The sequence below is a fragment of the Felis catus genome, chromosome D2 (assembly GCF_018350175.1).
Source record: "Felis catus isolate Fca126 chromosome D2, F.catus_Fca126_mat1.0, whole genome shotgun sequence".
Taxonomy (NCBI): Eukaryota; Metazoa; Chordata; class Mammalia; order Carnivora; family Felidae; genus Felis; species Felis catus.
Window position 1 is genome coordinate 52969822 of NC_058378.1, and position 12945 is coordinate 52982766.

Consider the following 12945-nt stretch of genomic DNA (forward strand, 5'->3'; position numbering starts at 1 on the left):
TATTGTTGCTCCTGTGTGTGTGGCTCAGTGGGGGCACATTTGGCCTCACCCTGGTCTGGGTGGGCGGCTTCACTTCGAGCTGCGGCTGCTGGACGGGAGTATGTGCCTCTCTCTGCAGTTTTGTGAATCCAGTTTTGTGAATGTATGTATCTCTCATCCTCCTTGGGCCGACGAGCTAGCCAGGGCCTGCGCTCCCAGGTGATGGCAGAGGTGGGTGAGGACAGAGAGAAATACGTGAGGCCTCACAAGGCCTGGGCTCAGAGTTCTCACCCCGTGCCTTAGGGCTGGCCGGCCGAAGTCACAGGCTAAGCCCAGAGTCATGGGTCAAGGGGGAACACTGTGCCCTTGGTGAAGTACTGGCAAGGGTCTGGGTGCAGGGAGGAATGAAAAACTGATGCAGTTGATGACATATGCCTTGTGGTTATAGAAACACTACATTTTTAGGAGAAAGAACTTTAAATTTTTTACAGAGCAAAACTTAAAAATCTGATAAAAACTTTAAAAAAAAGGTTCATATGGAAGAATGTTGCTAGCCATCCCTTTATTTTACTTTTTTCATGTTTATTTCTTTTTGAGAGCAAGAGCGCGAGTGAGGGAGGGGGAGAGAGGGAGGGAGACAGAGGACATGGAGCAGGCTCTGCACTGACAGCAGAGAGCCCCCCGTTCAGGTCTCGAACTGGCGAGATCGTGACCTGAGCCAAAGTCTGACACTTAACTGAACCACACAGGCACCCCACTAGCCATCCCTTTAAATACCAACTTTCTAGTACTGGGCAAGAAAGCATGAGGTTAAACTTGGGCTTGAGGAAGATCTAATGAAAATGGTAATGGGAAATAATGTGCCATTTAATTTTAGACCATCTTGAGGCTGGCTGTAGGCCACACTTGCCCTTGATATTTTGGGCCTTTATTTTCTGCATCTTTTCTTCCTCTCAGTGACAGCCTGTCCCCTTCCCATCCCAGCATCTTTGCGCTTTCCCCCTCTCCATCAAAACCTATTCTGCGGAAGGGATCTGGCAGACTCGTTCACAGTGATGCATAAGTGACCAACAAGGATTTGAGCTGGGGACGGAAGAAGGAATGGCTCTGTAAACAGACGAACACACAACAGTGACTATGGTGGAGTAGTGGTGGACAGGGGGACCCAAGGAACTAGCCCAGTGACTCCAAAATCATATCCTACAAGAGGCTACATTTTTCCTGGACAAGCTACCTACTTGGGTTTGTTGGCAAGGGTATAATCACAAGAATAAGTAGGAGCATGGCTTGTATTCTGCATTTAGCATAAATAATTAAAATATGTGCCCTGACAAGTCGATACTATGTAATAATTTTTTTATATGGTTGCAGTCACTATCTTTGAGAAACAAGTAAATAAACATAGCAGACATCAGGCAGGAACTTTCTGAACTGTGTCAAGGTTAATAATAAGTAAAATGTTATAAGTAGAGACTGGACAGCAACAGCTGTGCAACATTCTTGGAAGCGAAGATTTTGATAGCATGAAGTCAGACTGTGAGCTCAGCCTTTGCTGCTACTCTGGGTGAACAAGAGAGAACGCTTGCGATAATTACAACAAAACCCACATTGCTTTTTGTAAATTACAACCATTTTGCACACTCAAAATACGATGTCTGCAGTTGGAAAATCAGGGGCATGTGGAGCAATGTTGGAAGAAGACCCGGATCAGACTTACGAGAATGTCCTGGCTGAGATTCAGTCTTTTGAGCTGCCCATTGAAGCGACTTTAAGGTAGGACTCCTTTGTATTTGTTTCTTCTTTAGTGGTGTTCAGCTGGTGTTATTCACTTCTTTTTATACTTTTCTCCATAACAGATTAAAAAATAGGTTTTGAAAAAATAGGTACAATTCTGTATATACCTAACCTTATCTCTTATCTTTAGAGAAACTGCAATAAACAACCCACTTTTTTGGGATTATATTTGTTTCCTGATTCATCACCACAGGGTTTAAAAAATAGAATTTCAAGAGATCAAAAAGGGTGTCATGCCATCTCCAAATACATATCCCATCTTATTTATATGAGATTTCAAAGGTTTTCTCTAAACTATCACTTAGCAAGAAACATTGAGAACAATTAGACATGTCAGTGAAACCAGTTTCTATTTGGGTGGATGTGAGTTTTAGGAAAAAAGAAGTAAAATGTTTATTTTCATTGTTGCTACTCTCGAAGATGTGATGATCTCTCAGGTACGTTTTTCTTTTTTTTTATTTTATTTCCACATACGATTTAAAAATAGCTTCTTTGGTAATATGGGGATTAATTTGCACATTTCAAGAACAGGATTAAAATGAAAGACCATGTATCTTTGTGTTAAAAGAGCAGCTTTTAAAATTTAATTCTTTCTACCTGCCTGCCTGTAACTGACACTTATCAGTGTGGGAATGAAATGGCAACCACTGAATTTGATAGTGACAGTCAATAAATATTTGTTGGCTAATATTTGTTAATTAAATAAAAGGATGGGGAAGGGGTATTGTCTCTTCATCCTCAGAAAGGGCCCAGGGCCAAGTTGCTTTGAAATACACAACAGTGTAGGGGCGCCTAGCTGGCTCAGTCGGTTGAGCGTCCGACTTTGGATCAGGTCATGATCTCGTGGTCTGTGAGTTCGAGTCCCGTGTCGGACTCTGTGCTGACAGCTCAGAGCCTGGAGCCTGCTTCGGATTCTGTGTCTCCTTCTCTCTCTCTGCCCCTCCCCCGCTCATGCTCTGTCTCTCTCTCTCTCTCTCTCTGTCAAAAATAAATAAACATTAAAAAAAAAAGAAATATACTACAGTTTAAATCTGAGTAAATTTCTCCCAAATATTTAAATTTGATTTTGCATTTAAATATATTTTGAATCTCTTCAGAGGGCCTAGGGTAGTGTTGAGGGCATGGGAAGGTATTGCTCTTTATTGGTTGATTCTTGGGTTATCAATATGTAGGTGCAGTTGTAAAATGATTAAACTCCTTTACAATTTTTTCCTTACATTTTCATTTTATCCAAGCATCATGAACATCCCATGAAGAAGGGCAGGTTATTTCTACCCTATTTAATAGGTAGAAGAAACAAGAGCTTTTTTTTTTTTTTTTTTTTAATGTTTATTTTTGAGAGGGGGAGGAGGGGCAGAAAGAGAGGGAGACAGAGATTAGAAGCAGGCAGGCTTTGTGCTGACAGCAGAGAGCCTGATGCGGGCCTCAACCCACAAACCGAGAGATCATGACTTGAGCCAAAGTCAGGCACTTAACGGACTAAGCCACCAGGTCCCTGGCTCCCCACCCCCGCCCCGAGCTGTTTTACTAGTGAGAAGCTCAGTAGTTTTCTCCGTGTGGAACAAACTTTATACTGTACCAGCACCTTCTAGAACTTGTGCATTTGCCTCGTGGCTAGATCAGAAGTCTCAAGGGAAACAAGGTCAAGGGTGAGGGGAGCCTAGACATGTGTTAGTTACTGTGGCCTCTGCTGCCATTGCTGCTTCAGAGCCCTTGGTCATCAACCCCTGACCCTCTTCCCTGGTCTCATAACCCTGGCCAACGCCTCTACATGTCATCCGTCCATGGAACTATCCCTCGTCTTCCTTGATACTGGACCTGACTTCCTGCGTTGGATCTTGGAGCTTTCCTACCCTCTGTTGCTAGGGCAAATATCCCCAGTCTTGTACCTGGTCTTCCTGAAGAAAAAAATCAATGTAGATCTGGTCATCACAACACTCTCCCAGTGTTACCCTCAAGAGAGGAGACAGCGCTGATATTTTCTCCAGGTCTTGCCCTGTCACCACCAGAGTGGGCCTGTAGTACTCACTGTTAACCTCACATCTGGGTTATTGAACAAGCCGGGAGAACACTCTCTTCCAAAGGCTCCAGCTAAAACACCCCAGTGTTATGTGGAGGGTAGACTCAGAGCTCCTAATAAAACTTTATGTGGGACAATATTAACTAAAATTAGTTTTCTTAAATCTTTGCTTTCATAATTATTAGATGAAGACTTCTTAGGCTGACATTCAATGCCTTTCCATACATACCGATGCATGCCATCGATATTCCAGCGTCAACTATTCTGTTCCACTGCTCTTACAGAACACGTCAGCTTGTGTGGCCAAATATGAGGGTTGGAAAATCAAGACAGGACCTCCATTTTGGCTGAACTAGTTTGTTAACTATTTGACAATGTGTTCTGAGATTTTCTTCCTCTCGTGTTCATGGCTGCTTATTATTATTATTATTATTATTAACTCAGCCCTACCTCACGATTCAAATGCTCTTTCTTCTATGAAGCCTCTCCTGATCCCCCAGCCACACGTGAATGCCCATCCTTTGAAGCCCCCAAAGAATCGAGAGCATTTATTCTGACTCACTTGTGTGTGTGTTGTTATTTTATAACCGTTTTCAGGCTACAGATTCCTGAGGGCAGGAATGTATCTTCCTTATATTTTAGTATCTTCTGCAAAATATTCTACCAGCGGAGTAGCTAGATAAATATTTCTTGAACTGATTTGTATGAGCTTCTGAACTAATGGTGACCTTGTGAAGCAAAAGAAAGGAGGCAATTGAGAGAGAAAGTTATCATTTCAGGGAAAAAGAGGCGGTGGTCCAAGTATTTGAATAGCTACAAGCTCTAAAGGCAGAGACAGTGGAAGGTGCATTTGGTTGGATGCAGACTGGTCAGCTGGGCTGCACGGGCCCGGCTGGGGGTGGGGGGTGGGGGTGGCTGGAGGGGACAGTGAGAGGATGGGGCTGACCATACAGGAGAGAAACATTCTCAAGGAAAGCCTCACACCTGGGAATTGAGAGTGAGAGAGAGACAGAGAGACAGAGAGACAGAGAGAGAGAGAAGTTGTAATAGTTCTCCTGTTCATTTTTCCTTGTCAGAGATGCAAGGCACTGCTTCAACAAACATTTTCTGTCATAAAATCTTAGCTTCTGTGAGCTCCCTCCCCCTGCCCATTTTGTTTTCCAGGTAGGGAGTCTGAGGTGCCCTGCTTACGGTCAGTGTTCAGATCAGAGCCAGGTGGGACTTCCTTCTCTGACAAGGTGAGCCCCGAGAGCTCAGTGACGGAGGGCTCAGAGATGGTTTCTGCTCATGTCATTGAAGGGAGACTCAACAGCTCTTCTTTCACAGGGTGTGCAAGCTTCCTAGCACTCAGCCCCACACATCATGTGAGAGAATGGGTCTCCTCTCCCCGAGGGGCTGTGGGGAATTGCTGTTGGGGACTGTCGGTGGTCCACAGTCGCTTCTGCCTTGCCCAGCTGCATTCCTCCTCTTCCTGACCTCAGACTTGGCTGCTCCCACAGCAGGCTTCTCTCAGAAAGCCCAGCCTGTCTCTGCCTGACTCCCCCAATGGGACCTTGGGTCTGCTCCTTTGGCCCTCCTTTTTTGTATGTGTGGAAAAGTGGACAAGAATCGGATGATTCTGAGGTCCTGCGTTTGTTTTCGTTCTTTATGTAAAAGGGCACAACTGCCTAGAGTATTGAGTTTAAATTTTTTTTTTCAACGTTTATTTATTTTTGGGACAGAGAGAGACAGAGCATGAACGGGGGAGGGGCAGAGAGAGAGGGAGACACAGAATCGGAAACAGGCTCCAGGCTCTGAGCCATCAGCCCAGAGCCTGATGCGGGGCTCGAACTCACAGACCGCGAGATCGTGACCTGGCTGAAGTCGGACGCTTAACCGACTGCGCCACCCAGGCGCCCCAGTATTGAGTTTAAAGGAGAGAGAGTTTCAGGGGAGAGCTGAGACCTTATGTGTTTCCATGGTTTGTGTTGTCGGTGAAATATTCATTAAAGACATCACAGGTAGCTACAACAGTGGAATTTGGGGAATAAAATTCCAGGGTAGAAAAGTAGAATTTGAGATTAGCCATGCAGATGGTGAATGAATTTAGGAGAAAAGGAAGAAATGTCAGGAAAGGTCTCCTGCTTGGCTTTGGGTATTCAGATTGCTGGTAGGCTGAAACTCACCAGCAGGTGGAGATCTGGAATTAGTTTTGCTGCCTTAACCCTTTTGTCCCGGGCACAACTGTTTTCACCATGTTACCACTGTATGCCAATTTCCAGTGGATTTTCTCATTCTTTTCAGATTTTCTTTCCTTTTTTTCCCCAAATTTTAAAATATTTATTCATTTTTGAGAGAGAGAGCATAAGTGGGGGAGGAGCAGGGAGAGAGAGAGAGAGAGAGAGAGCAGAACTCAAAGCAGGCTCCAGACTCCGAGCTGTCAGTACAGAGCCCCATGTGGGGCTTGAACTTACGAAGTGTGATATCATGACCTGAGCCGAAGTCGGACGCTCAACCGACTGAGCCACCCAGGGGCTCCTGTCTTTGGATTTTCTGACTTTCACTCCAGTCCCTCCATTGGGTCTAGATATGTCCAGCTCCTTGCTAGCTCTTCCATCTGGGAGGCGTGCTTGTCCCTGGTAGACTTCAGGGCTGTCTGGAGCCACGTTCCCAGAAACCACTAGGACTAGTCTTATTCAGCATCACCAACGTCCTTTAACAAGGATGGTCAGTAGGTCACAAGCAGCAAATCAGTTCCAATGCATCAGTAGCAGCTGCCTGAACCTTACGTTGGGGATGATTCTGATAAATTAGTGATGGCCACTATGTACTTAGGATGGGGCAGTGGCAGTGTTCATAACATTTACCTCATTCACACTATGACTTCCTGCTGCCAGATTTGCCCATTAGACCTGGCCCACCCCATGGGTCCTGACTCCAACTTGGATGTTGCCTGGGCTCATTATGCCTCTCGGGTTCTGCAAGTATGTTGTTAGCCTCTTAGGACAGGTCCTGAAGTCACAGGGTTCACACATCACAGCATGTCTTACTGCTGTAGCTGGATCTGAGAGAAGATAAGGGCAGGTTGAGGGCACTGCAAAGTTAGTAGGAAGTAGAGAAAGGGGACATATCCAAAGAATGGCCTTACAGAGGTCTGGGAAAAATAGGAGGAAAAGGGAATTGTACAAGATGACGTACCAGAAGAAATTTTTGTAATTGTTTTATGATAACATAATTGTTTTACACTTGTATTCACAGACTCTCTCGGGCTCTTTTCCAAAAGCTGACCATGAAGTTTTACCAGCTTAAGAGCAAACAGGATATTGTTATTTCTTTGACTTTAATGTTTTTAGGAATGAAGATAACATGCTTTTAGGAAGGGACAGAAAACATTTTTTAAAAAATCCACCTAATAGTATAAACCGTATACACAATAAAATCTTGGGATGATTTAAAAAAATATAACTTGTTAAATCAGCTGTAGACATTCTGCAATGCTCTTGCTGTTTATATCTTCAGAAATGTGATATTTCTATTAAATCTTATCCCCTTAAGTATAATGATTAACATCAAAGGTGCAGGTTTTATTAGATGTTTGATTTTGGCCTTAGTGTCTGAAACTCTAATAATATAACCCATCTCAAACTCTTATAATATAACCCATCTCAAATGGTTAATATATACAGAGTGCTTAGCACAAGGCCTGCCTAGTCCACTGTAAATGCTCAATAAATATTAGCTATTATTATTATGCCTAATTTATACCTGGGATCCATATGCCACTATAATTTAATACGTATATAGAATGTTGAAGTAAAAAAGCATTCACAACATATTGAAATTCTGAGCAAGTGGGAAGTAAATACTGAGTAATGTAAATTTTATTTTGGTTGTATAACATCCAGAGGAGAGAGGTATCCTCTTTTCAAAGCTATATTTGCTAACGCTTATATTTCATACTAATGTAATATCATCACCACATTTAATTTCTGATGAGAGTGACATAATATGCTACATGTTGTGGATAAAACATGGAGTCCAGAGAAACTGTCCAGAAATAAATGTGGGCCTAATTGTGACTGAGGCCTGCTGTGTCTGCAGCATCTCAGGAAAGCCTGGGGTCCCCGATGACTGTGGGCTGTGTAGTTGCCAAATTTCTGCTGAACATTTAAATGATAGCATTAGCTATTTTATCTTCAGTGCAACACAAGAGAAAAGCTAAAAAACATTTTGTACCTGGGAACCAAGTATTCTAACCAGGGGGACAGTTTGTTTATCTACTGGTGAAGTGAATGGGCTCTGGAGCCAGAAGGATGAGGTTCGAATTTTGCGTCTATAATTACTAAGAGAGCTAACTGAAATGATTACATGAATTAGGCATGAAATGTACGTATGTATGTATGTGTGTATGTATGTATTTAAAGTTTATTTGTTTTGAGGGCGGGGATGCACACACACACACATACACACACACACACACACACCTGTGAGCTGGGGAAGGGCAGAGGGAGGGAGAGAGAATCTCAAGCAGGCTCTGGGCTGACATCCACACAGGACTCGATCTCAGGAACTATGAGATCATGACCTGAGCCAAAATCAAGAGAGGGCTGCTTTCAGGGAGCCTGGGTGGCTCAGTCGGTTAAGCAGCCGACTTTGGCTCAGGTCAGGATCGCACTCTTCGTGAGTTCGAGCCTTGCATCAGGCTCTGTGCTGACAGCTCAAAGCCTGGAGCCTGCTTCGGATTCTGTCTCCCTCTTTCTCTCTGCCCTTTCCCCACTCACACTCTGTCTCTCTCTCTCAAAAATAAAATAAAAACATAAAAAAAAAAATTTAAAAAAAGAGTAGGCTGCTTAACCCCCTGAGCCACCCAGATGCCCCAGGCATGAAATGTATTTAATGTAATGCCTCCTACATAGTAAAGCACACTCACTTATTTGTTCATTCACTCAGTAAATAAATGTTTATGGAGTGTCTACAACGCAGCAGGCAATGGTCTAGGATGGTCAGTGGTCTTGCTATTGATATAGCAAGATGAAGAGCTGGACATTCCTGCTCACAGGGACCTTGTATTTTAGTGAAGGAAGCTAGAAATAAGCAAATAAAAAAGTAGTATTGGCACCGCTCCCCAGGGCCACCCCCTCAGATGTGGCTGGAGCTTGAGGCAACTCAGGCTGGAGACACGGAAGACCCCGGACCCAGAGCAGCTTGGAGGCTCTACAAGTCCGCCGTAAAGAAAAAGGGTCTCCAATAAAACTATATTGCAAAAACTGGGGAAGAAACAGAATAGAAAGAGCAAAAAAAGTAGAAGAGGCAGAGCCTGAAGAATTTGTGGTGGAAAAAGTACTGGACCAACGTGTAGTGAATCGAAGGTAGAGTATTTCCTGAAGTGGAAGGGATTTACAGATGCTGACAACACTTGGGAACCTGAAGAAACTTAGACTGGCCAGAGTTAACTGAAGCATTTCTTTTTTAAAAATAAATTTTAAGGGGCGCCTGGGTGGCTCAGTCGGTTGAGCGTCTGACTTCGGCTCAGGTCATGATCTCGCGGTCCGTGAGTTCCAGCCCCGCGTCGGGCTCTGTGCTGACAGCTCAGAGCCTGGAGCCTGTTTCAGATTCTGTGTCTCCCTCTCTCTGACCCTCTCCCGTTCATGTTCTGTCTCTTTCTGTCTCAAAAATAAATAAACGTTAAAAAAATTAAAAAAAAATAAATTTTAAAAAGTGTTTATGTATTTTGAGAGCGAGAGTGAGCGAGCAGGGGAGGGGCAGAGGGAGAGGGAGAGAGAGAATCCCAAACAGGCTCTGTGCTGTCAGTGCAGAGCTCCATGTGGGGCTTGATCCCATGAACTGGGAGATCATGACCTGAGCCGGAATCAGGAGTTGGACGCTTACCCGACGGAGCCACCCAGGCACCCCAGATGCAGTATTTCTTAATTCTCAAAAAACAAGTAAAGAAAAAGATGGTATAAATAGAAAATCTTTACCTGACAGTGACTCTGATGATAGCAAGTCAAAGAAGAAAAGAGATTCTGCTGCTGAACCAAGAGGCTTTGCCAGAGGGCTTGATCCTGAATGAAAAATTGGTGCCACAGACAGCAGTGGGGAATTCGTGTTTCTCATGAAATGGAAAGATTCAGAAGAGGCAGAGCTGGTGCTGGCAAACGAGGCAAATATGAAATGTCCTCAAATTGTACGTGTTTTTTATGCAGAGAGACTAACTTGGCATTTGAGTCCAGGAGATGCAGCTCAGTAATTGTTTGTGTTGGTATATATATGGCGTCTGGGTCTTGGGTTTTTGATTTATTAGTGTGAAGAAATAACATTCTAATGAAAATCAATTTTGCTATGTTCATTTTGAAGTAGGATGGGGGGGGGTGTTGGGGTTCTTTGCCTCTCTAGCATTGGTTACTTTGAACAAATAAAAGCTTTCTGTAGTTGCTTCCTATATCAGAAAAGAATATTTGAGATCATGGCGTATTATTCTCCAGCATTAGAGAACACCTGTTCTAAATGTTGGGGGTTGTCTTCATAGTTGTTACTTGGTCAGAATTTGTGTTTAACTCCTATATGCCTAAGGACCACTCTGGGGTTTTTTGTTTTTTTGTATGTGTGTGTGTACTTAAAATACATTTATAAATGGTTTTCTTTCTTTTTTTTTAACATTCACCCAAGCAAAAACAGCATCTTGTAACTATGGATAAGACCACGTTTCTGGGATGCCATCATTTTCAGCAACCTAAGAAATAAATCACTTAAATTGGGATTTTTCCTGATGCCTTAACCTTTCAAATTTTTTAATCGGACAATTTAAACATAATGTAAACAATTTAAATTGGACAATGTAAAAACAACTATATTAGCATCCGTACCCATATCTACAGTCATATAAATACAAGTTTATTTGCAAGATCCCTGAAAGGAAAATTTCATCACTATCAACAACCTCCCCACCCAAATGAGAAAACTAGACAAGTCCTGGTGTGTTTTAGTTAGGTAAGCGAAACTTAGTTAAATGGACATCTAGAGTTTCCTTCTAGTGAACCATTCCTTTTCAAAAAATGGAAATCCCGGTGCTATATGGACCAAAAGGTCATGATTCATGGAATGTTCAAGACTTCATTCATGGAAGCCTAATCACAATCACGTGGTTAGAGATGTTGGCCGTTTAGCACCTACTGGAATAAATGGGGGGACAAACCTCTGTAATCTAACTTCTTCATGTGTTTTCTTTATCCCAACTCATTCCTTACACGGAGGCTCAATCTTCTCTGTATTTGAGTTACTGGTTCAGCTGAAACCAGGAGAAACAATAACTTTGTAGCTGGAATGTTATCCGGCCTTATAATGTTTACTTTATTGTAAATACTGGTAAACAGTGGTCAATCAATAGTTTTATATTAAAAAAAAAAAGTGGTATTAAAGTGCTCTGATGAATAACAAAACAGGGTGAGGCATAGGGAGGTCCAGGGATGCTATTTTGCAGAGAATGGCCAAGGCGTAAATGTCAGCTGTCATCGTCATCATTAGTACTATTTCATTACGTGACATTTGTTAAATTTCCAAATCCATTTTGCCGACAGAAGAACAATAGGACAAGTGAGAGGAGAGGGAGAAAGGGCAAAAGGAATAAAGAAAAGCTAAGTGGGACAAGAGTGAGGAATAGAGAATGCATGGAACAGGATGATGAACAGCAAAACCAACAGTGAGGAGATGGAAGGAAAGAGAAGAGAAAACAGTTGATGTTATAAGCTGGAGGTTGGAGGGAAGAGGAAGGAAAAGCTAGAATGGAACTCAGAGAAAATAGTATTGTTCTTTAGTTGCCTGATTATGGACTCAAAAATGTTTAGCTTTGGGATGAGCAAGCTAATGGAGCTTTCAGGACATTGGTCTGAAAGGAGGACTAGTGACATCATTTGCCAGACCCAATGCAAAATTAAAAAGAAGGCCTCTTTGTTCAAAAATTATTAAGAATTACAAGATGGTGATGGCAGAGCATTAAGCCAAGAACAACTGCACAGGTCACATACCGACAGAGCAGCCCTAAGAGCCTAGTACAGACCCTGGCGCTCAGAAAGCATTCAGTAAAAACAGCTGTTGAATGAACAGAACCTGGGGATAATTACTTTGGAGCTTCTCTGAGGACTGGCCCATATTTCAGAAAAACTGACTTTATTTGGCTCCAATTTCAAATTTCCTTCTATTGTTCTCCACCATGGGATCCAGATCTTTACGGAACAACGGATTCCTGGACCTGATTTTGCAGCAGGAATCCTCTGGGGCCTGGCTGGGCTCAATTCACATCCTCTTGCACTTACAGAATGTGGCCACTGGAGGCCACTGCGCCAACAAGACAGAAGTTGAAGGACTGCAGCTGTCAGGACAACCCCAAAGAGCAGCTAAAAGGCACTAATAAGGGGTACGTTATTAGAGCCAAAGTATAAAGAACTGCCTCTACTTACCTCGATACAGTTCTACAATTATGTAATGACGGCTCTTACACTCCCTAAGAAGCATTGGAATGATACTAGCACAGTCTTGAGAAGATGAAGATCAGGGAGTCAACTCTAGGGTTCCCAGGAATGCAGAGGGGAATCTTTCTGTAGAGATGTACCTACCTCATGAAACATGGTTTCAAACAGTAAGCTTAACACCAGAAGTATCTGCATGTGATTCATTCATTTAACAACGATTCACTGGGCTGGACGGTCAACAATACAGAATTGTGCCTGTGCTTGGAAGTGGAGGCAGACTCAGCAATTTGTTTACCATCACAATATGTACTTCAAAGGATGAGCACGGCCTCCCCGGACAGCAAAGAGGCACTTGACTTCTCTGAGATTTGGAGGGCTCACTGAAGTCGATCTGGAACCACGAGTCTAACCCAAGGACATGGTCCTGTTTCCTCCCCTACGACAGGAAACAAAGTTCAGGCAGTTTCTATCCATCAAGCATTTAAAAAATGAAGTTCAGGTTCAGAAAGCCCTGATATAAAACTGGGATATTTTGTTAATGATTAGAAAAAAGAACATTTAGGGGCGCCTGGGTGGCTCAGTAGGCTAAGTGTCCGACTTTGGCTCAGGTCATGATCTCATGGTTTTGTGGGTTCGAGCCCCACATCAGGCTCTGTGCTGACAGCTCAGAGCCTGGAGCCTGCTTCGGATTCTGTGTCTCCCTCT

General features: G+C 43.2%; 1 protein-coding gene across 2 annotated transcripts in view; it reads left to right on the forward strand.

The window, feature by feature from the left end:
- The first annotated feature begins 1473 nt into the window (after nucleotides 1-1473).
- The window catches only part of EXOC6 (exocyst complex component 6), a 228911-nt gene continuing 217439 nt past the window's right edge, over nucleotides 1474-12945 (forward strand). Inside the window, exon 1 of one of the 2 annotated variants that reach the window (XM_019813545.3) lies at nucleotides 1474-1752. In XM_019813545.3, coding sequence (XP_019669104.2) covers nucleotides 1631-1752 — 122 coding nt within the window. In that variant the 5' untranslated portion in view covers nucleotides 1474-1630. The remainder of the gene's footprint in view (nucleotides 1753-12945) is intronic. The other variant, XM_045040414.1, reaches the window with a different exon arrangement.